At 44.5% G+C, this 27,870-nt stretch overlaps 1 protein-coding gene across 4 annotated transcripts in view; it reads right to left on the reverse strand.

The window, feature by feature from the left end:
• Nucleotides 1–279: 279 nt before the first annotated feature.
• Nucleotides 280–27,870, reverse strand: part of Arid1a (AT-rich interaction domain 1A) — a 53,911-nt gene continuing 26,320 nt past the window's right edge. Inside the window, exons 5-20 of one of the 4 annotated variants that reach the window (XM_010633030.3) lie at nt 19,100–19,340; nt 18,767–18,859; nt 17,997–18,164; nt 16,673–16,985; nt 15,877–16,022; nt 15,278–15,387; nt 13,321–13,530; nt 9,905–10,112; nt 8,643–8,775; nt 8,299–8,474; nt 7,783–7,936; nt 7,566–7,700; nt 7,388–7,484; nt 5,798–6,686; nt 5,299–5,429; nt 280–2,973 (exon numbers count right to left, since the gene is read on the reverse strand). In XM_010633030.3, coding sequence (XP_010631332.1) covers nt 1,243–2,973; nt 5,299–5,429; nt 5,798–6,686; nt 7,388–7,484; nt 7,566–7,700; nt 7,783–7,936; nt 8,299–8,474; nt 8,643–8,775; nt 9,905–10,112; nt 13,321–13,530; nt 15,278–15,387; nt 15,877–16,022; nt 16,673–16,985; nt 17,997–18,164; nt 18,767–18,859; nt 19,100–19,340 — 4,935 coding nt within the window. In that variant the 3' untranslated portion in view covers nt 280–1,242. The remainder of the gene's footprint in view (nt 2,974–5,298; nt 5,430–5,797; nt 6,687–7,387; nt 7,485–7,565; nt 7,701–7,782; nt 7,937–8,298; nt 8,475–8,642; nt 8,776–9,904; nt 10,113–13,320; nt 13,531–15,277; nt 15,388–15,876; nt 16,023–16,672; nt 16,986–17,996; nt 18,165–18,766; nt 18,860–19,099; nt 19,341–27,870) is intronic. The other 3 variants (XM_033767222.1, XM_033767220.1, XM_033767221.1) reach the window with 3 other exon arrangements.

Below are 27,870 nucleotides of genomic sequence, written 5' to 3' on the forward strand. Positions count from 1 at the left end.
GAGGAATTTACATCAAGTTTTAGCTACATTGTTGAAATACAAATATGCAGATTTTATCACTGAAAAAATCTTAATTGTGTTTCTTCATCAGGAACTTCAACTGAACCTAGAACTTTTTCACACCTCGATTAGAAAGAAAATAAAACAAAACAAAAACCCAGGAAAAAAAAAAACTATAAGTTGATTGGCTGCTGAGACAGCAAGGACTTTTTACAGAGAGACCTGTACAGCATCACTCCAAGAGGGGCGATGTCTGGCAAGAGATTAAATAGCTGTGTCTCGCTTTGTGCAGGTCACGAACTTGTTAACTCGTCATACTATAAAGGGGCAGCTGGGAGGGGGACCAAACTGTGGGGGTCCAGGGGTATGTGCAATGTACAACGTCATATATATACACACGTGGCAGCGCAGCCGCTGCAGCTAAAGGTTAAAACCAGTTCTAAGAGGTGATCTCAGGGTTATTCATACAATCAAGGAGGAGAGAAAGAGGTCAGGGTGTTGTAGGTTCACACATGATACTTTGGGGGAAAAGCCTTTTTTTTTTTTCTCCTCAACGTTTAACTAAAAACATTTTAAAAACTACAGCTTGCTGCTGACCCAGCGTCTTCTCTCGTTTCCAGGTGAGACATTATTATTACAGTATGTTTACAGTATCAGGTGTACAGTACAGTACATGAAAGGGTCTACCTCTACTGCACAGGCCTCTCCAGTGAACAGGGTCTGCTCACAACTGCGAACTTCTTGGCTCCTGCAAGATTGTGAATGTACAACGATAAACCACACACAGTTCAGCAGTCACCTTTTTGTCCTTCAGGTTTTTTTTTTGTATTTTTTTCCTTTTTTTTTTTTTTTTTTTAACCATTAAAAACAGTTATGAAATGTGGCATCCCATTGATGCAAGGATTGGGAAAGCCATTTTTATTTTTATTTTTTCCCCAAACTCACTGTAAACAACAGTAACTTTGGTTAAAATAAAAAAAGTCTTCTATTTAGGCAGAGCTTTATCTTTTCAAATAGAATGGGGTCCTGAGGGAAGTAAGGTGAGGACAGGAACAGAAAGGTGTGAGGGGCAGGGGGAAGGAGGAGGAAGAGAAACAGGAGAGACTTTTTTCCCAAGGGAGAAGCTGGACAGCACAGGGTAAACTGGATTCTGAGGTGGTTTTGCATAAATAAAGGGCAACAGTCAGTTTCTAAGTTCTCCACACACGCACACACACACAGGGGGGAGATGTCCCACGGCTGTCATGACTGGCCAATTAAAAACAGTACATCACAAATGACTTGTGAAACCAATGAGTTCATCAACGGTGACACCGAGATGTCCAACAGCCGTGACTCGTACAGAGTGAACTCTGAGTGGTTCTCGTCCACCTTGGCCAAGGCAAGCAGCGCACGGGCAGCCCGCCGCATCATGTCCACACTAGTTGGCTCAAAGGGTGGGTTCTGCATGTGGAGGAGGCTGGCCTGACTCTGCTGGAATTGTGTAGCAGCAAGGCTGTCCTCGAGGAAGCCCAGGAGGTTGCCAATGCTGCCCTTCTGCACTGCAATGGCACGGGCTGCCAGGCTGTCCCCCTGTGCCAGGTTGGCTAGCAGTACCACCGCCATCTCCCGGCATACCGGGTTCTTTCGGTCACTGAGGAAGCGCACCATGGTGCTATACAACTTCTCCAGACGGCTGAAGGGGGGTGTGGCCAGGATCAGGTCCACATTGTTGTCCTGGATACTGAGTTTGCTGAGGGTTTCCAAGACCAGTCTCTGGGGGGAGAGAACGGCATTGGGGCCCAGGGTGGAGAAAGGGTCTTGGGCTTCAGCTGAAGGGCAAACTGCCCAGTGTAGGAGTCCATCCAGAACAGGTAGGCAAATGCTCTCAGGGTATGGGGAGAGGTCTAACTGCCCTGAGATGTTGGCGAGTGTGACCAAGGTGTTTTCCCGGAGCATCTCCAAGCAGTCCCACCACCACTCCACTTTGTTACAACTCACCCCTTGGTCCTGTTCTTCCTCTTTCTCATAAGTTAGTGGTGCCTGCTTCCGTTCTGGATGCTTGTGGTGCAGCAGGATCAGCTTGCCCAGAATGAGCAGCAGCCCTGGGTGTTTAGACATCTCAAAGTCGTTACCTGGCACGAATGACAGGCTTCGGATGGTATTGGAGACACAGATGCAGCGCTTGGCAAGTGAATCCTGCCAGTCCAGAAGGGTACACAATGGTGTCTCATCCTTACTGTGAGGTTCATCCTCTAGGATCTTGATGTTCCGGTGGCTCTGTGCTGGGCTAATGCCAAATGGAAACTTGCTGCTTTCCTTAGTGGCCTCTGCACTCTTGACTCCCTCCTCTGTCAATGTGCTAGACCGAGTAGACAACATATCATCCATAGTGGCTGTGATCCGTTTTTCTGGAAGGCCATCCGGTGGGGGTCCCTCCTGTTCTGTTGTCCCCAGTGTACCCTCTACTGTTATGACATGTTTCCGGGGGGCTGCTGAGCAGGGCACATGACACCGGGAAGGCAGCAGCTCTGCCTTGCTTTCAAAGTGGGTCTGGATATGCTCAGTGGTGTCCCCCCCACCAATCCGCCAGTGCAGCAGGCCACTGTCAAACTCCTGCACACGCCCAAGCTTATCTGAGCAGTCCACCACGAATGGGTCATTCTTTTGTACAATCTTTACTGGAAGCTTGTCAAACTTACTGATTAGCTTCTCTTCACTATTCTCTGACGCTGGTTTGTCCTTACCCAAAAAGGCCATCTCCTCATCATTTTCAATTACTTCTTCCTCTTCTTCCTCCTTTAGTTTAGAACCTAGAAGTTCTTCTTCTTCCTCACCCTCTGTTGGGGTTGGACTAGAAGCCTTGCTCAATCTCCCAGGGTCCAGTAGTGTTCTCTGTCCTGGGTCACCCACCTCATACTCCTTTAAAATGCCAAAGATCTCAATCAGGCATCGTCGGAAGTATTCCACAAGGAGCTCCAGTAACCCTGGGAGCTGAAAGAGAAAGCCCAGAGTAAATTAAGGGAGAAAAGAGTAATTGATTTGACAGACCTCTCAAGTTCTATCCATCTCTCCTCTCTTTTTGCAAGGGATCAAGCACAGGGCCTTGTGAAGTTTAGGCAACTAACTACTCAATGACAGAGCTACCCACTTCTGTCCAATCTTCCCTTTTCTTCTAGTCAGACACTAAGTATCAACCTGGTAGAGGCAGCCCCTCATTTTCCAAAGACTCCCCAGAGCAAACTGATCACTTTCATCTCTCCTATGCCTATGCAAAGTTCTTCCTTCTTTCAGAACTACCCCATAAGCCTGCCCTTAGCAGGATGGAAATTTGAGCCACAGCTTAACACTTCACCACTTATCTCTCAGCCTTCTCTTTCTCAACCAATCTTCTGCTTTTCTTTACTAGGCCAATTTCCTACCAGCTGGTCACTGACACTATCTCTCTATATCCCACTGCTAAGTGGAGCCTAAATCTAAATCTTCCAAAATGAGCAAAGGGAAGGGAATGCAGTGCAAACAGATATTCATCTGCTCTGTCTTCCAAGCTCCCCAACATTCCAGGAGGCTGGATCTCCATGAACCTTTCAGCATGAGTGGGACAAATCTTTGGCTCTTCAAACACTGATCTAAGCAAAAGGACCAGAAGACTCAACTCTTCTTGGCTCTTCCAAGTCTGTGTATCTCTAGAACAAAATACTGTACTGATCTCCAGACTAGCCTTTGGCTAAACAGTACAGCAGAAAAGGACAGAACAGGACAGGACAGGACAAGAAAAGATTAGATTACAGATACCGCAGTTAAAAACTCAATGCTCCCCATGATTCTGGTCACAAACTGAACTGGATGAGAATCAAATCAAATTTCCTCATAAGGTCAACAATGAACCTAACCACTGAATTTGTTGGCTACAAATTCAGACTATGTAGTTCATTCACTATGTAGCTCTGGGTGGCCTTGAGCTCATTATGTAGCTGAGGCTGGCCTTGAACTCACAGCTATACTCTTGCTTCAGCCTCCCTATTCCAGCACCTAACTTATGAATTGGATTTGTTCTCAACCCCTTTTGACCAGAATTGTGGAAAGAATGGAGTTCTTGAACCGAGGCACCACTGTAATAGACTTCAAAAGATCCAAGCTTGGATTCTGGCTTTTATAGGACCTAGGGGTATGAAATGATAAAAATTTGCTAACTTTAACAGGGCTATTCTGAGGTCTGAATAGAATACATCAGATGTCTAGCACATGGAAAATACTCAATCAAAACCCCATTCCTTTACTTTCTCACATGAGGCAATATTATGCAATGGAAAGGCTGTACTGACAGCTGTGTGAACTTGAGCAGGGATGAAACTCTGAGCCTCTTTACTCATCTCTAAATGGCTACAACTCCTGTTGGGGCCAAAGGACGATCAAAATGAAGTAGGATAGCACAAATTCTTCCCTGCTATTGGGAAAATTCAAGGTGCACTTCCTGTGGAGAGTGGGGCTGGAAAATCAGCTTTACAATAAAATGAGACAAAACCAAATACTCCCATCTATTCTCTATTTAAAGAAACTGAGGGGCTGGGGATTTAGCTCAGCGGTTCGGTGGTCTGCCTTGCAAATGCAAGGACCCGAGTTTGATCCCCGGTACAAAAAAAAAAAAAAAAAAAAAAAAAAAAGAAACTGAGATTGACAAAGTATCATTCAAAACAACAAGTTATAAGAAAGGGAAAAATAAACTGCTGATAGAAAGATCATGGGTTCTTGGTAGTCTAGACAATATGGTGTCCTCAGTAACATCAATAAAATCGCATCTTTTCTTCCCCCTTCTTTTCCTTTCTTTCTTTTTGGCAGTAGTGGGGCTTGAAACCAGGGCCTCATGCACCCTAAGCAAGTGCTGTACCACTCGACTACATCCCCAGCCTCCCAAATGCTGGGATTACAAATAGGAACCACCACGCCTAGCTTATTTTTTGTTTTGTTTTGAGACAGGGTCTCACCAAGTTTCCTGTAACCCTAACTATAAGACTTGGGAGCTGGGAACCACAAGGATGTCAAGTTGGATGCCAGCCTGTCATATGCAGGTAGGCAGTCTAATTCCACGGTGGCTCTGAATTCAGGATCCTCCTGCCTCTAGCTCCCAAGAACTACAGTTAGGACTACTCTCAATATCCTGAGTCCATGCCTCATGGCAAAGGAAGCCAAGTACTGGCACAGAAAATACCCAAGACAAGACTATGTTGGCTGTGGATTACTTCATTCCGTGTCACTTAGTATTGTGTATGTTAAGATAATCTCAGGTCCTCCCAATCTTTCCCAGGAAGCTGTACTCACCTGACTGAGATTGAAGGTCATGATGCTGTTGTCATCATATAGCAGGATGTTAATGGTGTCTAATGCCCATGTGCTCTCTGCCAGGAGCCCAGACTTGAGGGACATCATTACCCGCCATGCCTCTGGTGTTCCTGAAATAAACCTCCATGTTGTCCATCCACCAAGCCCAGGTTTGCTGGAGGCACACCCAGGCCTCCCCATCAGCCAGGCTACTCTGAAGATAACACAAAGTGGAAGGCAGAAGGCACAGTTCCTATCTGCGACATAACACATACCAGTCCCTCATGGCTTCTAAGCTCTCTAGGACATCACTGCATCGCAGTATCTTAAAGGAAACTCTAAAATCAGTTTATTTTTTTCTATCCCCAAAGTTCGTCGGCTCTATTTTAGACAATGCTGGACCAGATTTATCATCATCCAGAACATCAGAATGGAGAGAGCAAGGTACAAGGTGAAAAAAAGGAGTAAATTAAGAAACCCACTGAAGAGGTCTCCTTACCAATGTCTTTCATTGTGAGCCGCCTTCTCTGCTTCAACACAGGCTGTGTGGCTTCAACAGAGCCAGGTGGGAAGGTGATATCCCGCCGAATCATCGGAGGCTGCACAGGGGCAGGTGCTATGTGTGAGGCAGGTACTGGTGGACCTGCTTTCTGCATTTTCATCCCAGAGTGCAGGAATGGAGACTTGCTAGGAGAGGTACGATTCTCCATTGGCCGAGGCAGGGGAGCGGGGCTGGATACCTGAGGAATGTGATTCTGCATGCTTGGCGGGGGCTGATAGTTAGATGGAGGGGGCCTTGTCATGGGGGGAACGGGGGCAGAGGGACCGTATGGAGGTTGGCGTGTGCCATGAGAAGGCCATGGGCCTTCATGGTTGGCCCTCTGATCCGTGTGCAGCATTTCATCTGTTCGGTTAACACCATGATATGCAGGACCCTGTGGAGCAGAGCCCGTGCTCTGCCTGTTGGCGTAATTATAGGTCATGTCATTACGCCCCTGCCACATGGTACCCTGCTGAGCAACCTCAGGTGATGCCTGTATGGGGCCACTCATCATCTGTGGTGGCATGTTCTGCTGGGCATTGGAGCCAGGGGGTGCAGAGACACGGTCTCGGCCAAACTGGAATGGAAATTGGTTCTGGGGACCGCCTGCTGGTCGGCGCTCGGTAGCAGCAGTGGCAGTAGCAGGATAGGCATTGCCATACTGGTTGTACACATCTTGCTGAGGGGAAGGCTGGGCAGCTTGTTGTTGGCTGGCAGGCTGGGACTGGGCCGGGGGCAACTGTTGCTGAGGTTGCCCCTGCCCAGTGCTGTATGGCACATTGTACATTTCCCCTTCGTGCCGCTTGGCAGGAGGGCCATATGTGCCATCCATTGGCCGCTTATAATTCTAAAACAAAGATAAGGAGAGGGGAAATAAATACTCTGCACTCAGGGACACAGACCCACAGATAGCAAGATGGCAACAAACGCTTGTTCTACTTCTGTCCCTCTACAAGAGAGGACATAATGACAAGAAAACAAATCATGGTTACAAATTATCTTTTGAGGTTGTTTCTGAGGGCAGCCACCATTTTGTACTCTTCACCCCCATCCTGTGTTACTGGGGATTGAACTCAGGGCCTCTGCACTGAGGTATACTCTCAGTTCTTTCTTATATTTAATTTGAGACAGGGTCTTGCTAAGTTGCCCAGGCTGGCTTCAACTTGTGATCCTCCTGTCTCAGCTTCCCAGAGTGCTGGAATTACTGATATGGACCACCATGCTCACCTTTGTCTTCCCTCTTGTTCCAAGTAGAAAAATGTATCAGAAACCTGAGGCAGGGGGATTACTGTAAGTTCAAGGATAACCTGGTCTACACAGTGAGTTCCAGACCAGCCTTCTAGCCTCTTCAGAAAACTAGGGAGACTGGACCACACTCCAGAAAGGAGATTAAGGATATCCTTAATATCTGGTAGCAGAATTGGCTACCCAGGTGAGAAAAGAATAGTTCCTAAAGTACGATTCTTAAGACTGCCAGACTAGATTAGGTCACTCACTGCTTTTCACAGGGATCCTGTGGGTTAGTTCATTCCCAGATACCCTCCTTACCTGCTGCTGCTGCTGATACATTGTGGTCTGTTGGCTGGGGAAGGGACTGCCAGAAGGGGTGCCTTGAGTGGAGAACTGATTTCCATAGGAATCATGTCTATATAGGAGGAGAAATAGGATGAGTGCGGGGAATGGCAAAGCCTGAGCCACAGTGACACTGAGACCAGGCCTCACTCACCGTTGCTGCTGCTGCTGCTGCTGTGGGGGGTAGCGGCTAGGAGAATACATCCCCGAGTCTGGGGTGGAAGGCATGAGATTCGGCTGGGGGGCCCCACTGCCCATGTTTCCCTCAGGTCCTATTCCAGGCTCCGTCCTAAGCAGATTTAAAGAAATAAATTGAGTCCACTATAGTTGTGGGGTGCCAGGACTGAGAGCAGAGCAAAGGATATGCTTACCTCACTCTATCATAAGGACCTCCATAGGGATAGTGCTGTCGTGGTCCCATAGCCACATTTCCGAGCCCAGGGCCAGCAGCACGACTATAGGGGTCACCCATCCCGCCGCCGTTGGGGCCCTGCCCTGAGGACATGAAGGGATCACTCCCTGGAGCTGGGTACAAAAAGGAAGGCAGTGAGAACATTGACAGGCGGGTAGGCTCAGCAATCTGTACCTTGCCTGCTCCAAAGCCCCAGGCTATCTTCAGAGCTTGGGTTTGTTCTCAGTGTTTTCCTGACAGGTTTAAAACAGAGATCTACAAAGCCCCAATCAAAAAAAAGCACTAACTTGTTAAAGGGTGACAAGGCAAGGCCAGAAGATAAAAAAGGAAGTAGGGATGAAGAGGGTGGTTGGGCCAGGTGGTTACATCTAGACATGACAACTTGACAAGAATTCTAAACCACCGAGGAGACCCTCCCCGAAGCCCCCCCCCCGACCCTATCTCCAGGAGCACAAAGTTAACAGCAGTTAGTCACCTTTCCTCATGCTGCCATAAGGATCCTTATTTGGCTCGTAGGACATGCGCCCCATCATGTCAGAGGTATTCATACTGGGCTGGTACCCAGGGTTTGGAGTCATGGAATTCCGCTTTTGGAATGTGGGGTCACTTCCATCAGGAAAGGTATCCTGGATTCCAACTGAATTGCTCCTGCTCCAGAGTGAATAAAAACAATTTAAACTCCCAACAGAGTAATTCCTGTAATATGAGGCAAGACACATAGACTAGCTGGATAGGCAGAAGCTGTGATCATCCTTGGGCTGAACAGAAGTTGCCACATACAAGGTCTCCTAAACGTCCTGTCCCTTTTCCTAGCCTTACCTCATGCCTGGCAAGGGGGGGATCTGGCTGTGTGGTGTGGATGCTGGAGTTGGTGGCTTCAGGTCTCCTCCTTCTGCCATGGAACTGCTGGTTGACTGAGGAGTCTGGGGCCCCTGCATAGACCCTGATCCCGCTGTGGACAGAGATGAAAAGTGAGCAGCTTTCTTGAGGAAAGTGCTTCACTGTCACAGAAACACACAAATGTCCCAGGATCTCTTTGTAAAGGATTTTAGTAACCTGCTAACCCTTTTCATAGCAGGTAATCTGCAAGGCAAGGTTATAAAGAGGAGACTAGGTTATGTTACTCTTGCTTTTCTTAACATTTAAAGCGATGTGATCACTGTCACCATCCTGGTTATTTCCTGAGCCATTCCCAGCTTCCCTGATAACCTGTTTTTACTGCCCTCAGAGGAACCTATTAAACATTGTAATGCTGATGCACACGCTCCCAGTCGGTATCCCCAGTATTTGGTGTGGGGAGGGTTCATCCTGCTCCCATCTTGTGGTGCATTTCAGGAGCTTAGATACTTCTGTTCTCATGCACCCAGTACAACGTCATCCTCAGGTTCAAATGTTCCCCACTAAACTGATGAGTAAACTACGAGTAACTAATGTTTCCATTAGCCACCATTCCCAGCAGCAGATATCCCACTGCTGAGGCCTCCCCAGCTGATGAGTCACCATCTCAGGCCCTCAATATACCCTTAGAGGTTAACACCAGGGCACATGTATTTACAGCCACCTTCAGTGCCCTGGCCTGCTTCTTCCCTCCCCAGCTTGCCTAGGGCCTCCTCTGAGAAAAGAGGGTACGGAGAGGCACTCCTATCAGAGTTCCATTCATACCCCCAACCCAAACCCTCCTTTCCATTCATTACCCTCTCAGTTCCCTGGGGAATTTGGGCTCTTGTCTGAGCTGCATTCTAAGGCACTGACATCAGTGGGCCAAAGATCCCAGATGGCCTTGCCTCCCTGCTATTTGTCAATTTTCTCCTCTGGTGTCCCTCCTACTTACTAGTTTACAAACATTTGGCAAGATGCCAGGTGCACAAGGAAAATTAAAACTTAAAAGCTGTTACAGAGTATCTCCCAAGGGAGTCGCCATTGCCCCATTCTTTAGTTTGCCAAATTGTTAAGCCTTGTGATAGGGCAGCGTAGAGCACACATCCTTGGCATCTGCTCTGCTACCTTGGAGGCAGGCACCACTGAATGTGGAGTCAAAGGCAACAGGCTCTTGTCCTTTGTGGAGCTCAACCCATCCTTACCAGGAGAGGGAGGCTGGATCTTGGGTTGAGACTTCTTGGAATCAGCAGCTGCAAAAATATCTGGGGGAGGGTCTTCTCCGCGTTCAATCTTGCACTCAAAGGCATAGAGACACTGGATATACTGCTTTTTCAAGGAGCTGGCAGCACTGCTCGATGTGCCCACATTGAGGTTGGTTGCAAGTTCCCGCCATTTTTTGTTCTTGTTGACCTGTACAACCAAAGAGTTGGTTTGGGGAACACCTTTCACTTCTTGCCCACAAGCCCCAAACCTTTACAGAATGCTACAAGGTACTCATTATTTTTTGGAATTGGTTCTTAGGCAACTAAAAAAGTTAACCTTATAGCTTGATGGACAGTCCCCAAGAAATGTTAAATCTGTAGTTGGCTTCTCAGAATGCCATACTGCAACTATCAGACAGTGCTTACTCAAAACACCAAACTTGACATCATTATTAGAACAGAAATCAGAGCCAGGCTTTACTTTATGTAAGTGTACTGCTAAAATGGTGTGCAAATCACCTTCAGATCAAAACAAATACACAACTTGCTTTATAGGGCAAATGTATGTACATTAAGTACGTGTTCTACTATTGAGCTACATCCCCAGCCCCAAATTCTTTCTTTTTGGTGGTACTGGGGATTGAACATAAGAGTCTTTCGGCGGGGCTTGTTACTGGGAATCAAACTCAGGACCTTGCACTTGAGAGGCAGGCGCAGTGCCACTGAGCCAAACCCCCAGCCCTGAACATAGAGTCTTTTGAGACAAGGTTTCCCTAAGCTTCTAAATTGCTCAGGCAGGACTGCAAACTTGTAGTCCTCCTGTCTTAGCCACTGAAGGTGCTATAATACCTGGGTGCCACCATGCTTGACTCTAGATCCTATTTTACTTACATACTTATTTATTTACTTATTTATTTTTGGACACAGATTCTCACTACACGGTTTAAGCTGGCCTTGAATTTACTATGTAGCTCAACCGGGCCTTAACTTCTGGCAATCCTCTGCTTCAGCCTCTTGAGTGCTGGAATCATAGGTGTGCAATACCACACTGGGCCCAAATCCTATTTTGAGTGCACAATAAAAACATTTTATAGCTGTGCATGGTACCACATGCCTGTAATCGCAGCCCTAAGGAGGCTGAGGCAAGAGGATCGCTGTGAGTTTGAGGCCAGCCTGGGCTCCAGAGTGAGTTCAAGACCAACCTGAATTAGTGAGAACCTGTCTCAAAAAAACAGAACAAATAAACCAACGAACCAACCCACATTTTATAAAATGATATATCAACAATCACCCCACTTGACTTACTCTGTCAAACTAGGGAATTTTTCTCTTTTTAGTCCATGGGGAAGGCAGGGTATCCCCCATAAATTTAACACTTTTTATGCTACTGATCCCCTACATTATAGTGATACATAACTACAAGCCCCTTTCCCTCACCACTGTTGTGATTTTCCATGTTTAACACCTTGTGATTTCTTCTGTACCTCCCCAGAGGCTAGGTGAGTTTTGTCCCCTTTTTCAGCCTCAGGGAACACTGACCAAGATCACTCCCCAAAAGCTCACTACTATTAATCTTTCTGCTCTAGCTGGGAAGATTTTCCTTCTTCACGTATTTTTATTCATCCACCAAATGGCAAGTCTGTCTCCCAAGGACTGGGAGCACTGGCATTCCAGTCCCCGTCTTATAGGAAAGTTCAACCAATTGTGATGCCTTTTGGTCTGGTACCTGTGATATCTGAGAACAGTTTATGGAAGCACACATAGGGACAAGTCAGACAGAAGAAAGGTGACCAAGAATACTTTCCGAGTGAGGATGAACACGAGTTGTCTTTAAAATTGTAGATAGATAGCCTTGGTGGATGATATTCAAAATTCTCTATGATCTCCATGCCATCTGGCCCAACACTTCCACGTAAATTCTACTAATCCTTTAGAAAAGCTCAAGACTCATCTTTTGCCTTCCGGGAGCCCTCACATAATGATAGCATTCTTCCCTGTGATTTCTCAGAGTCTTTAGAATTTAATTCTATCACAGAATCTAAAAGGCTTCCTTCCACCCTTTTGCAAACTGTAATTCAGGCCAATCCTTGGAGATTCTCTCTGCACTTCATCCTAGGCTCAGGGAATCCAAAAGCCCACCAATCAACAGTAAGCCAAACTTAACCCAATGCCCCCTTTCTCTATCAGCAAGAGACCTGACCTTGAGAAATCAGTATCAAAAGGTTAAAAAAAAAAAAAAAAAAAAAAGCACAAAATACACCCAGGGTCACCTCTCAGAAGCTTTCTGTGGCTTAGCTTCCCACGCCAGTTATGGGGCAGCATGCACGTGTCTTGTTTTGTTTTGTTTTCCTTTGTGGGGAAGGGAATAAGGCCCAAAAGGAGAAGGAATTCATAACTGACTGTTAGTTGGCTTTATTCCAATCACTTTCTTTTTGCCAGCGACAGACAGTTCATTTCCCCCTTTGATTTAGAAGGTTTGGAGTAAGTTCTTCCCTGCCACACCTCCCTCAGGACTGGCTACAGACTCTGATCCAAGAGCAGGCTCTGGTTTGGAGAATGCAGAACATACCAACCACAAGCAAAATGTGCAAGGTAATGTGCTGTGTGTCTGTCAGTGTGGCCTCACTTTTTTGCCTCCTGAACTAAGTCTACAACAAAACTGTAAGGTATCAGAGAAGGGGCATGACTCTGGGTGGCATCTAGTTCAGAAGTTTTTCAGTAAGGATTAATTCAGTCATCTAAGTCTCCTACTTAAAAGTAACTAGACATGTAATTTCCCACCCTTTTCTTTCTTCAGAAACTATTTCTATTAAGCAGCTCCTGAAATACCTTCTCCACTGGGAAGTTTTTTGGATTGAAAGTGTCAACAACTACTCTGGTTGGCCTTGTACCATCTTGCAAATCAATCTGTATGGCAGAAACCTTGGTGAACAGCTGGGCATAGTGGTGCATGCCTGTAATCCCAGCACTCAGGAGACTGAGGCAGCAGGATCACTGCAAGTTTTAGGCCAGCCCAGGCTACTTTGTGAATTCAAGACTAGCCGGAACTATATAGTGAGCCTCAATCTCAAACAACAACAAGAAAAGAAAGAAACCTTGGTGAAAGCTTCATATTTATTATTTCTAATTTTTGACAACCTAACAGGGCACACACTATCCCTATTTTGCCAATAAGAAAATTACAGTTCAGAGTAATTTATAGATCTTGATTAAGGTCACTATGTTATAAGTGGCTAAGAATGACTTCAAAACTAGGCCCATCTCTCTCTAAACCCTACACTTGCAATTATGCCAAATTACCTCCATGGAATGTTCACAGATGAACAGGACGTGCTGTCCCTTGCATGGAACCATAGGGAGCCAAAAACTAATTAAAAGAATGGAAACCACAAGGAAATCAACTATCAGGCACTCACCTGAGTCAATCCACCAATCTCCTTCACAGACACATAAAGGCGATAGAGGTCCAGAGGCTTCCTACCCACTGCAGGCAGGTTTGTCATGCCCATGGCCTTCTCCTCTGTGAAGGCCAAGTAACGGTCCACCCACATCTTCCTCTCAGGTTCTCCACCCAACTCATATAATTTGGTGATCTTCTCATTGGTGGTAGTAGAGGAACTGGATTTCTGGAAGGTATAGGTCAAAATTCATAGAATACATCAAATCTAAAGCCAACGTTAAGGGTCTCAAAGGTCTCTGGATAAAGGCAGTGAGTAGTAAGGCTTCTTGGTCTGGGGTGGTCGCTAACACCTGTCCTGACTTTACAAGGCTGAAGGGACTAAAAGGAGACAGACTTTCTTACTGGAAAGGAAGGAACCTAATACTGACTATATGTTATGTATTGGGAAATAAGTTAAGATGCCTTTACATATCTATCATTTTAACTTATTCCTGCCCCTTTAAAAAAATTTTGCATTATGGGTAATTGAACCTAGGCGCTCCTGTGTGCTAGGCAAATGCTCTATCATGAGCTACAATCCCTAGCCCTTTTTAAATCTTGAGACAGAGCTTTGCTAAATTACACAGGTTGGCTTCAATCTTGCAATCTTCCCGTCTCAGCATCGAGTAGCTGGGATTACAGATGTGAGCCATCAAACCTGGCTGGCTGGCTAATTATCTATCTATCATCTATCTATCTATCTATCTATCTATCTATCTATCTATTTTGAGACAAGCCCTTGTTATGTATTCCAGGCTGTCCTTGAACTCACTATATAGCCCAGGCTGGCCTCAGACTCAAAGTGATTCTCCTGTCTCAGTCTCACAAGTGCTGGGATTACAGGTGTGTCACCACACCTGGTGATTTATCAAATTTATTATTTATTTGTTTATTTTGAGATAGTCATGCTATATAGTTCAGGCTGGCCTCGAAAACACTATGTAGCCCAGGCTGGCCTCAAGTTCCCAGTGATCCTCCTGCTTCCACCTCCTCAGTGCTGAGATTACACTGTGTATCACCATGCCTGGCTCTGTCCCTATTTTTGAAGGCAAGGAACAAGATTCTAGCGTTTAGTGGCATGCTGAATTTAAACTATTGCCCATCTGACATCAAAACTATTACAACTCTCACACTACTTTCCAGGGGCCTGGACACACTTATCTTGTCCAAGAAACTCAAAACATCTTGAGACAATGGGTTAAACTAAAATGAAAAGAAACATTTCCTCCTCTCAAGAAAGGATGGGTCTCTCACCTGGTTGACAGACTTTAGATATTGGCCTGCCCAAGGCAGGTGTGCTCAAAAGGGTTGGAAGCCAAATGTTACACAGGAAGGGGTGTGTAGATATTATTTTTATTTCTTCTATTTATACTGACAAGGAAAGTAAGGTATTATACCGAGGCCAGAAATGTTAAAAAGGCTTCAAAAGCTGAGCAGGTACTATGGCTGGCACACAGTGTAACTAGGAGCACACTTGGGACCAACCCACAGAGAGCCCAGAGATAATCCCAATCTACCTCATCTTTCCCTTTACACAACATAGGGTACCAACCACTCCTGTTGCTATAAGGTCCCGGAAGAGAAAGGCAACTAGCTGTCCACTGCATTCAGTATTTATCAGTGCCTGTGTGGAAGAGACACACTTTCATAAAAGTATCAGCCAAACAGTACCGAGGATTCCATGCTGTAGCGATAGGCATTTCTACCATAACATGAAATTATATTATTTATTATTTACATCAGTATCCCTCAGGCTCACTAAAACCTAATTCAATGAGCTATTATTCTGGGATCCTTCATAAAAGGAGGCAATAAATGCTTTTTCAGACTAGTTAGTGTCATAAAAGGCTAAAATCTTGTTCTTTTCTTTCCCCTTCCTATCACTGAACAGGATAGGACACAAAGTTGAAAGGAATATAGACAAAAACTATTACCTTGGATTTGGATTCTGTCTTAGGTGTCCCATCTGCCTTGTTATTCATTTTGGTGGCTGGAGTTAACTTGACTTCAGCAAGGCCCATCATCTCTGGGCTGGCTGCCATGCCTATAAATGAGGAAAACAAATTCTCAAGTCCAATAGATTTAGCTGTGACTTGAAGAGCATTTTTTGGGGGTTACCAGGGATCAGACTTAGGAAACTGGGCTTGTGAGGCAGGCATGGTGCCACTGAGCTAAATCCCCAGTACTGAAGAGCATTTTTTAATGGGTGGGTGGGGCCCATCATCTCTGGGCTGGCTGCCATGCCTATAAATGAGGAAAACAAATTCTCAAGTCCAATAGATTTAGCTGTGACTTGAAGAGCATTTTTTGGGGGTTACCAGGGATCAGACTTAGGAAACTGGGCTTGTGAGGCAGGCATGGTGCCACTGAGCTAAATCCCCAGTACTGAAGAGCATTTTTTAATGGGTGGGTGGTGGGTGGACTCTTCCTTTTAAATTTTGACACAGCTTTCCAATCTCAGCCTCCCAAAGGACTGGGAGTATAGCCCAGGTTGCTCTTGAAATCCCTAGAGTGGGCAATGACTAGGATTTACCTGCTGAATTATTGGCCATGGTTCCACCCATGGGATATGGCGGTCCCTGAGGGTTGATCATGCCAGCCATACTATTAATCCCTTGTCCATAGGGTGGTCCAGTTCCCATCATGCCTCCTTGATTCATATTGGGGTAGCCTGGTGGCCTGAGAAAAAGAGACTAGAGTTAAGAGACACTAAATAGTCTTGTAGTTACCTGATTAGCCTTAAAAAGTTCAAGGGCAGCCTCAAATCAGAAATATGAAACATCTAGATATTGTTATCTTTTACTTCCCACAGAAAGATCTAAGAAGGTTTGAGTAAACACTAACTTAATTTTAAGAGGTCTACTCGCTGAAGTGTATTACAGAGTCCTACTATATTTCCTAGCATGGCCTTTCTCTAAGTCGCCTCCAGAGGCAAGGCCTGTTTCTATTTAAGGGATTTCTCTATGGCAAAAGGCTTACATGGAATACTCAAGTGTACCCCTCTCTTATACTAAATCCTAAGCAGTCTGGACTCCTCAGCATGCACACAAGTTCAAGTGACCCTCCTACCTTAGCCTCCCAAGTTGCTGGTACTATGGGCATATGCCACGATACCTGGTTTTTATAAAAGCTCTTTACATATTAAAGTCATGTAAAATTTGACACAAATCTACAATGCTTAAGAATTGATTCGTTGTAGTTATTTTTACACTGCAAATAGCTTTCTAAAGAGCTCTCAATAAAAACACATTACTAGTCATACACATATATACATATACATACAAACAAATATCCCTGCACTGACATCCTCTTCATGTCCCACAACTTACCTATTTTGGATAGAGTTGGCAGCAACATGCATGGCGACAGCAGATTCTTGAGTTTTTCGATTCATGCCCCCTGGTGGGGGACACATCCCTGACCCAACCTGAGGTGGCATATTGGCCATATTAGGGCCATAAGGCCTGTTGCCCATGGAGGCGTGACTCATTCTCCCCGGAGGGAGTGTGCCATAAGGTGGGATGCTAGGCTGCCCATGCATCTGACCTCCAGCACCCATAGGGTTCATGCTTCCAGCCATGCCTGCACTGGGATAGTTGGCATTGGGCAAGGCATTATAGTTTGGCTGCCTGGGGTAGCCTCCTGGGAGGGAAGGGAGAGAAGACACAAGACTTGGTTAGTGACATGTTAGCATTTCACTTAATACCTCTCAACACATATCTGCTTGATTACCTATCCTTCCTTGTCCCTTCCCCACTTCTCTCTTTTTTAGCCAAAGTGTTGCTCTGTACTCCAGGCTGGTCTTGAACTTCTGATCTTCCTGGCATAGTCTTCTGAGTGCTGGGATTGTAGGCATGTGCCACCAAGCCTGGCTCCTTCATTTTTGGTGGTACTACAGATTGATCCCCCTGGCTTTGTGCATGCTAGGCGAATGTTCTACCTCTGACACACACCCCTAGCCTGTCTCCCTCCTCACCTTAAAGGGAGTATAGATGAAGGCTGTCTTTGCTACTATCCAGGGGCTTCAATTCACACGTAAATTCTTTCTCTGCTACATTCACCTTGCTTTCTAGCCCATGTTTTATACAAGATACTTAGCTTGCAATCCACTTACACCTGATTTTAAGGAAACAGCTATTCTATTAGGACATAACAACTTAAAAAAAAGTTACAATAATCAAGTTACCTTTTTTGTCTCTGAACCCAGAGCTACTGCACTGAGCTACACCCATGGCTCATTTTATTTTATTTTTTATTTTGAGACACTGTCTCACTATTTCACTAAGCTGCTCAGGCTAGGCTCCAAGTTGTGCTTCTCCTGCATCTGCCTCTTAGAATGCTGGGATTCCAAGTGTGTGCCATCATACCTGGCTAACAGATACCATTTATTAAATGTCTCTTACTCAGTTGTAAGCTAAACACTTTATATCTCCATCTTACCAATGAAAGAGGCTCAGCAATATTCAAAAACTTTCCCATGGTGATACTTTAGTGAAGATAATCCAGGACCCTGCCTTAACCTACTCCAGGGCCTGGGCTAGGCAGATTTTAGAGAAAAAACAGTCCTACTCTCACAATCCACATCAGCATATCATACAAGGAAATGTTTTCTGTTCTCCCATCTATCTATTCCTAAATGGGTAGTATACTCACCTTGTGGGCCATACTGACCCCCTTGGGGACCATAGCTCCCCATGGAATTCTGCTGGTAGGAACCCATGCCTGTATGCATCTGTCCTCCAGAAGGCTGACGTGGAGATAAGGCCGAGCCGGGCTGGGGGGAACTGTACTGGGGCATCTGGGGGTTCCTCTGCATATAACCTATATGTAAAGTGTCCATATAAGTTATTTGTTCAGCACAATGGCAACAGTGTTTTCCCCTTCTATCTTAGGATATCATCTACATTTTCATTAGCAGCTATTTGTACAGAGTGTCAACTTGATCAGGCACTTTTAGGCAACTCAAAAGTGACACTGCTAGGGCCACAGATTTAGCTCAGTGGCACCATGCCTGCCTGGCAAGTGCAGCAAGGTCCTGAGTTCAATCCCCTCTACTCCCTGCCCAAAAGTGACACTGCTAACAGAAGATGTGGACATTTGAAAAGACAAAGAAAAAAATGACAAAAACAAAATGGCAAATGATTTAATGGAGGAAGACTCAATGTTGAATCTTCAACAACTGCTGACCAAATCAGGCACAATATAGGGAGAAACCTACCGAGACACAGACAGACATTGAGAAATGAGTGACTACTGGGAAATGCAGTTCTAGAGGTATCAACATGGTCAAGGCCACTCTAACTTCACAATTTTTTGCTGAAATTTATCCTATGCTTCATGGTCATAGTTCCCCAAAAGTTATTACAGTGCTATTCAGTTCCTGTGGTAACCCTCCACCCCTTTTCCAAAGCCCAGGTTCTTACCTCGATCTTGGGCAATGCTTGATTGGTTCATGGAAGGGTGCATGATGCTGTCTGATTGGCCACTTGGAGGCCGAGGTGGCATCTGGTTGCCTGCTCCATAAAGAGAAAGAAGTAAGCAAACCATGGCTAAGCCTTAGAATTCTAGCTGAGAGATGATGTAAAGCTGGCTCCAAGAGATTCCATGCAACTCCCAGTACCATATACACACAGGGGTATCCAGTTAAGGGATGTCTTTTCAAAATGCTAAAGAGAAACTATACAGACATAAACAAGGGATCCCTATCCCTGGGACCATCACCTTCCCTATTCCCAAAGACCAATACTGGTAGGTACCTGGCACTGCAGCAGGCGAAAGTGGTCCTGAGCGAGACTGAGCAACACTGGCGGGAGAGCCAACAGGGGATGGAGAGGGGCCTCGGATGCCAGGCAGGTGGGGGGAAGTATGAGGAGAGAAAGGAGACTGAGCTGGATTACTCTGCTCTCCTTGGCTGCTGGAAATCCCTGATGTGCTCACTCCAGGACTCAGAGCTCCTTCTGTCCCCATAGGGAGATCGTCTATCGAACCAGACAGATCCTGAAAATCATACACAAGAACAAAGATCAGTAATATATGGCAGAAAGATCTTTTATTTTGTTTTGCTTTTGTTCTTTTGTGACAGGGTCTTGCTATGTAGTTCAGGTTGGTCTTGAACTTGGCAGCGATCTTCCTGCCTCAGCCTTCCATGTGCTGGGGCTACAGGCATGTGCCATCATGTCTCCGCAAGACTCTTCTAACAACCTTACTATATGCTTAAGAATTTCCCTTAAATGAGCAAGGACAAATACACCACATATGTCATTAGTCATGATACTATAATTTATATATGGCAAATTTTGTTAGGCACCAGGTATAAAAATACTTTATAGACTTTTTGTCAAAACTACTCAATTCTGCCACTGCAATATAAAAGTATATATAAACATTAAAAACGAGTGTGGCTGTGTCTCAATTAAAGTTTACTAATAAAAACAGATACTGTACCACAAATTGTAGTTGTTGACTCTTGTTCTATCTCCCTCAGATCTAGTACTTTCATTTATTCTACACTTCTAAATTCTACAGTCTTAAGAACATAGCTAGCCTGGACTACATAGTTAGTATGAGGCTACCTAGTGAAACACTGTTTTAAAACAAAACAACAACAACAACAAAAAACAGGCCGGGGATTTAGCTCAGTGGTTGCCCCGCCTGCTTTGCAAGCACAAGGACCTGGTTCAATCCCCAGTACCAAAAATAAATTAAAAAAAAAAAAAAAAAAAAAAAAAAAAAAAAAAAAAAAAGATAGAAGGGACAGAGAGAAAAAAGGAGGGAGGGAAGGAATAATAACAAAAGAAGGGAGAAAGAAAAAAAAGCTAAGAAGCATGGACAACATTTACAGGTTGCTGCTCCCTCAGATTTATATATTCTCATGCACCAAGGACTCCATCCCTGCAAATTACTAGACAGTACTTTGCAACATAAGGGGTGGGAGGTGAGAAAGGCAAACAACTACATGGGAAAGGAATTTCCTAACTGCCAAGAAGGTTTGGGACTGTATTCCTTAACACCTGGTATACAAGAGATGAACAAATGTTTGCCAACTGAACAAATTCAGATTTCTCCCCAGCTTTCAGTTTTTCAATGAGAAGCTGATATTTGAGAACTTTGTTTGTCTTGAATTAATCAGTAAAGAGTTCGCTTTGGGTCAGTAAACTCCAAGATTAGCAATCAAGGGCTCAATATAAAAAATACTCATCCCAGGAAATGTACTCCAAATCCAATCACATGTTTGTTCTCTAGCAAAACCACTTCAGACTGGGAACTAGCTATTCACCAACACCTCCCCCGCAAAAAACCTTGATAGATAAAAAGTTAAGAGACACATCAGCTGGCCTGATTTGAGTCTCTTCCTTTTCATCTAAATAAGATTAGCTGGAAGTGAGTGTGACAGTAACACTGGAGGTTAGAGGATCCTTAAAACACTCTCCTTCAAGATTCCAAGGTAGTCAGATTTTCCACAAACCACTTGGCTGTTTAATTTGGATGGGAACATTTTTGTTGAGTTCTACGGAAACAAGGTTTGATTTCGAGGCAAGGTAGGAGGTAGGTACATTTGTGTCAATGTCCAGCTCTCAATGTTAGCTGACAAGTCAGTAAATGCTAGCTTTCTTGCTGATAAGTAGTAGAACTAGTATAACACAACATACTTTAAAATTGTAATTAGGGTCACTTCTAGTGCAGAGAAGAACTCAAAAGGCCAACCTGCAGGTAACAGTAAAGACTGTCAAAAGAGTAAAGCATATGGAATTAAAAAGAGGTCTGGGTTCATACCAATGGAGGGGAATTCTGTATTTTCATTCTTTTCCCTCCCCCTCCCCTTGTACTGCAGATTGAACTCTGGGCCTTCACACTGAGCTACATCCTCAAGCTTTTTTAATTTTTTCAGGTGGGGTTTTACTAAGTCACTAAATTTCTCAGGCTGGGGTTGAACTTGTGTACCTCCTGCCTCAGCTTTCTAGTGTGGTGAGATTATAGATGTGCAATACCATGTCCAGCTTCCACTCTCATTTTGAAGGCTGTTATACAAGGCACCTGGCTTTTGAGCAAAGGAGAGCAAAATCTGTCTGGTGGTTCTGAAAAATTGTTTTGTTGGAATATTTTTGTCTTTATACAAGCCAAATATAAATACTCTTGGTAAAAACATTGTAGAAAAAATAAATGAAAAACATTTATTTACTTACTTATTTATTTATTTATTTATTGGGGGGGGCATTTTGGATAATTTAGATGAAGTCAAAATTCCCTTTGTTGTTTTGCTGCCCTCCATAAAAGAGTCCTTTTAAATTTGGTGTATTTTCAGAGACCTACTGAGGAACTGAGAATGCAGACAGATTAAAAACAAAAATAGGGGTCGGAGGTTTACCTTAGTGGTGCTACCTGCCTTGTAAACACAGGTCCCAAGTTCAATCCCTGGTACCACACACACACACACACACACACACACACGCAAACACAGAACACCAAAATCCACCAACCATTGCTTACAGTTAGAGCAATAATGGAGGAGATTGCTTTAACTACACTTCTTGATGTAGGGACCGGGGCTGTATGTAAATGTAGCTCAATGGAGAACTGCTTCCCTCACATGTATGAAACCCTGAGTCTGATCTTGAACATGGCAAGATAAGCCATTTTTCTAGGTATGGTGGCACACACCTATAATCCGAGATACTTGAGAGGCTGAGATAGGAGGATTGCCAAGGTTGAGGTCAACCTAAGTGACTTAGTGAAACCCTATTTCAAAATAAAGGCTAAAAAGGGCTGAGGATATAGCTCAGTGGTAGGGGAGGGTACCTCTGGGTTTAATCCTTGGTTCCAAGGGATGAGAAGAGCAGGGATCACCACAAATGCATAAAGCAAATGCCACTAGTACAGCTGAGGGGGCATAGCAGCCAAAACAAAGTAACACACACACACAAGACCACCTTGAAGTTAATGGGGCTGAGGTCTCAGGACTCTTGAGGAACCTGTGGCTGGCAAAGAGATATCTTCCTTCACAGAGGTCCTCTGAAAAGAGCTATCAGTTTCGGTAAAGTGCCCTGTAGTCACTGAAGAAAAAGTGCTCAATAAACCATCAACAACAGCCCCAAGTGGGTTGGAACAATTGGGCACAGAGTAATACTAGGAAAAGGAGCAACATTAATCTTATCTCTCTTGATTTGATTGGTTTGAGGCCAGTGTCTCAAACTGTTATATTTTTATCAGATGGCAACTGGTCTGAAATAATTTGAGAGCCAGAATGTTAGCACAGGAAAAGGCAAATCATACTGTTAACAATAGCTATGGGCCGGGATTTGGCTCAGTGTTTCTGATGCCTGCCTCGCAAGCAGAAGGGCTCAAGTTCAATCCCTGGTACCTACCAAAAAACAAAGAAAAAAACAATAGGTATTATTTGAGCAACCATCACGTGCCAAACACTTTGTGAAGTTAGTTTTCTGTTAATTTTTGGCTGCAGGTACTACCACCATGCTGAAGATGAGGAAGTTGATATCCAGAGAGAGACTGGGTTACATGGCCAAGCAATCCAGAAGTAAGAGGTGGTCTGAACCCAAGCCTGCTGAATCTCAAAGCCTCGGTTCATTCATACTCACTCTTTCTCCCTCCATTATGCTTTCTTTGATACTACATGAATTGATGGAAAAGGCACCATATCCTTGAGTTAGGAGGTCAAGGTATAATTTTTGGTATAGTACTTAGTTGTAACCTTGGGCAAGCTGGCAACAAGCTGGGCTTCAGTTTTCTCACTTATACGTGAGATGGCTGTACAAATCTTACTCTGTGACACCCTTAGGGCATATGCATCAAACCCACTGGCGCCATATGGCCAGGGCCAAACGACCAGCAGCAATTATGACATACAAGTGGTAGAAGGCATAAGGCATTCCCATCAGTTTTAGGCACTAATCAGTAAATATTTTTATTGGAGAATGAGAGGGAGTTGTAAGGATTGAAGGCTCCAAAAGAAGTCTCCCTTTCTCTGAACTACAGGAATAGCTAATGTTGAACTCCATGTCCTTTTATTGCACAGACATACCTCTGTTTTCTACCCTTAAAATGCCAGTTTTTCAGGTCTTTTGTTCCACCAAAAGCCAGATGTCTGGTTGTTGAGTCAGACCTCAATGTGCCTAACAAGTTCAGTTTTCTACAACATAGTTATAAAGAACAAAGTTCAATCAATCCACAGTCCTATTCTGGCAGGGGCTGCTTTTGGCATTTCAGAACTTTTAAGTCCTCGGTTTTTCTAAAAGGTCCACCTCACAGGTATCTTCTGGGGTCACTGCCAATTTTGAATCACAGCAATGACCCTTAGTGGAAAGCCCTCTATTCCTGGGTAAAAAGGGCTCCAAGTACAGTCCTGCTCTCCTGCAAGTATAATTCTGCTGAGAGATGGGAGGTGGGGATCAGCCCACTCAATGCCCTGCCAGTTCCAAGGAAGCAGAAGGGCCAGGAGAATTTCCTCACGTGTTTCCAGCGCGTTTCACGCGTTTTACTGCTCATCTACCATGCAGATCAAAAGCACTGGAGCAGGTCCAACTATTTCACAGAATCTCACACTCCAGGCTGGCTACAGCCCCGAAAGCCTTCATTTCTTCACTTGAAATACTGCCCAATGTTATTTTGGGATGTGACCTGATAGAAGAAGCCCATAGGGACTCCATGACGATAACAGTTCCAGCTGTGATTGGTTGCCGAGGACCAGTGAGTGCCAGCATGGATTTGTCAGGCTTTGCTGACAAACAGAACTCAGTAGCTAACACCTTCTCTTCACACCACAACAAAACCGTGCCTGAAATCACACAGTCCATACTTCATTTGGCGGTGGGGGAGGGTGGTGCTGGTGCTTTCAGAGAATTACAAGCTCTAACATGAACTAGCTGCCTGGTGAAGCACATTTTAAAGTAAGAAGATACTAGATCAGGGTTAGAGGAAGGGGTTTAAATGATCTCCCAATAAAAACCACGGAGAATGACAGTTCATTTTGATGAGCTGATTAAATACTGTTAATAGGCAAGTCTAAAGACAGGGTCACGTAAGCTCATTTTTATAGTTTTCCCATAAATTTGGATGACTCCTTGAAGAACTCAATGGAGTTCTTGTATTCACTTAGTTGTGAAGACCTCTTGCCTATTTGTATTGACTACTACTGGCAAGTTCACCACCCATCAAGAGAACCAGGTAAATCCCACACATACTTACAGTGTGTGTGGTACTAACCTTGCAATGGAGCCATACCTGTTTAAATGAAAAATCAAAATGCATAATATGAAATGACTCAATCTATATTATCAATATTTCAGGTCTCCCCTACCTCAGCCCAATCTCACAGATCCTGAGACATGTAAGGAGGATACCATGCAGGAGACTGGGAGAAAACCCTGGAGATACAAAAGAGCCAGGGGAACACAACCCTTGAAAATAACAGAGACAACAGCAGAAAGCAGTAAAAGACAACAGCTTCAACAAAGAAAAGACCAAGACAATTACTTAAGGAAGCTGGTTTTAGAACACCTGGGTTTTCATAATACCTTCCTTAAACTTACAATGTATCTGTCAAGGGTACCAGGAGAGAAAAAAATTACATCTATCAAACACTCCTTAGGGGTGGGGATGTAGCTCAGTGGCACTGCACCTGCCTGGCAAGTGCAAAGTTCTGAGTTCAATCTCAGTACCCCCGCCCCCACAATCCAGTATAATGTTTCAGTTGTAGGTTCTCTTCTCTTTAGTCTTCGCTATAAATGTAAGGAAGGGCAATCTGACCCACTTCATACAGGTACGGATCCAGAATTACAGATTCACTACACTGCTGTTCCAAGGAGTGGTCTCTGTCTGAAAGATTAACTGTCATCTATGTCTAGAGAGCAGGCTAGCTAGTGCTGGCTTAAGTGCAAAGAAGGAATAGAACAGGCTGCCTCTTACTCTGGTTGTACTGTAGGTCAGGGGATAAGCAGGTGGTAAGGAAGGGGGAAAAGAGACAAGATTGGCACCATTCTTTTAATTGAGGACTAAGCACTAACTACTGCCTGGCCAACACACATTTTGGAAGAACACAAACTGTTCTAGCAAAGGCTCAGAAAACTCTCTTTGCTACTGGTCCTACCATGTTTCTAAAAACTGGGTTTGCGTCCTAGAAACCACCACATAGGATGAGATCCCCCACCAAAATCCCTCTTCTCTTTTTCTACAATGGGCTATTGTTCTGAGGATAATGATTCATTCTTCCTGGTACCTTCTGCCTGCATGGTGGGGAATGCACAGCAGAGAAGGGTCAGACACTTTTTGCTTCCAGAATGCTTTTCAGGGACCCTTCTCCAAGAGGAAATCCCCTATATATGTCAGAATTCATAAAGAAAGCTCTGGGAGACCAGGTCTCCAAATTCAAAGGAGGCTAGAAAGAAGCTAATAAAATGAGTTCTTTTATATTTCCTTTTTGTAAGAAAGTAGAATTGACATGAATATTTCACCATCCTGTGTCTAACCGTAAGGTAAGGGCTTAACACACATTTAATTTTCACAATGATCTTCTGATGTAGCTACCCCAATTTTAAGCAGGTTCATAAGTTAAATGACTTGCCCAAGGACAGAGAGCTATTAAACACAAGAACTGGAGTTCAAATCTGTATTACCCTGTACTCTTTCCATAAGGTAGAAGCTTGACACTATCAAAGGCTGGGCTCCACACTTCAAATGAAGCAAGAAGTAACCTGTCTCGAGACATACTGGGTAATCAGCCATCCATGTGCTTTTGAACAGGTTTACCTCACTAGGTCTTCTCTTTGCTCCTTTATAGAAGGAAAACTAAAACTAATCCAAATATCACTCTACAATACTGTTTCTTTCTTAACTGTTCTAACTTTCATGGTTTAAGAAATCCTTTCACCTATCATCCTTTCAACTTAAACTTAACTTTGTCTATGTTAAAGGGTTTGTTGGGTTTTGTTTTGCAGAACCGGGGACTGAACTCTGGGCTATCAGTGAGCTATATCCCCAGCCACCCTACCCCCTCTTTTTTACATTTTTCATTTTGAGACAAGTCTCAGTAAGTTGCTAAATTGTCCACGGTGGGCAATCTTCCTGCCTCCGTATCCCAGAGCACCTGGATTACAGGTGTGCCAGTACACCTCTGTGTGTGTGTGTGTGTGTGTGTGTGTGCGCACGCACGGCTGTGGAATCAAACTGAGCAGTGCTTTATAGAATGGTAGCTAAGTGCCCTACCACTGAGGTATAACATGAGATGCCCTGGACTTTCAGAATGGCACTCAATGTAAGAGTTGGGGAAGGAGAGGATGACTTGGAATCTAGGGAAACAAAGTTAATTGATATGAAGGTAAGAGTCTGGTCTCTGCTGGGGATTCAAATTCAATGTGTTCCAATCCTATTATCAAGCACAAGGGCGTGGCTCGATATTTCTGGCCTCTAGAGGCCTCATCTCAGGCAATTTCAAACCCTCACACTGGGGTAGGGATTTAGCTCAGTGGTTCCGGCGCCTGCCTCACAAGTGGCAAGGGCCTGAGTTCGATCCCCAGCACCCCCCCAAAAAAAAACCTCAGTCTTCCTTATTTAACAATGCAAAGACCCTTCTAAATTTCCTTGCTTAAGGACCCCATTCTATAAAGTACAAGATGGGCAGATTCTTTTCTGGAGGTAGAAGCCAAGCAACCTTCAACCTCCAAGCCACAGACGTGCTCCAAGAACAGGTCAACAGCTCTCCTTTAACACACTTCAGCTTGGCTGACTTACTAGCCACCAAGAACAGAACTGGGTAGGACCAAAGGCTTAAAGATACACTATAGGTACAACTATAACCAAAATATTTTTGAGCCGTGGGAACTTCAAACATGAGAACAAAGCCAGGTACAGTGGCACTGGGGAGGCTGAAGTAGGAGAACTGCTTGAGACCAGGAGTTTGAAGCCAGCCTGGGCAACATGGTGAGACGTCTTAAAACATACATGCATTCAGATGAGAATAGTTTTGTGGGGGGTAGTAAAGAAACTGGAAGCCTTCCTCCTTTTAGCAGAAATCTACTAGTCATTCTGTTTTGTTTTGTTTTTGTTTTTGGTACCAGGGATCAAATGCAGGACCTCGCGCTTGTGAAGCAGGTGCAGAACCACTGACCTAAATCCCCGACTACCAGTTGTTCTGTGAAAACATCTACTTTAAATCAGAGTCACAGGATAAATTACCTGTCCCTCCCACAACTTTACTCCAGAGTTCCTCCAAGGTTCTATACTTCAGTGATATAGGACTGATGGCCTTGTATTATATTTGTCCATCCCAGCAGCCTACAGGCCCAGAGCAGGATCAGTCTATTAGTAACCGAAAAAAATGCCCGTTACACAAAAGATAAAATGCTTGCTGGGTACAGTAGCAATGCACATAACTCAGCTTCTTGGAAGGCTAAGTAATGCAGGACTGAAAGTTTGACTACTGGGCTGGGGATTTCACTCAGTGGTTCCACTGCCTGCCTCCCAAATGCAAGGACCCAAGTTCGATCCCCGGTACCAAAAAAAAAAAAAAAAAAAAAAA

The sequence above is a fragment of the Fukomys damarensis genome, unplaced genomic scaffold, assembly GCF_012274545.1.
Source record: "Fukomys damarensis isolate Sample0158 unplaced genomic scaffold, DMR_v1.0_HiC HiC_scaffold_23, whole genome shotgun sequence".
NCBI lineage: Eukaryota > Metazoa > Chordata > Mammalia > Rodentia > Bathyergidae > Fukomys > Fukomys damarensis.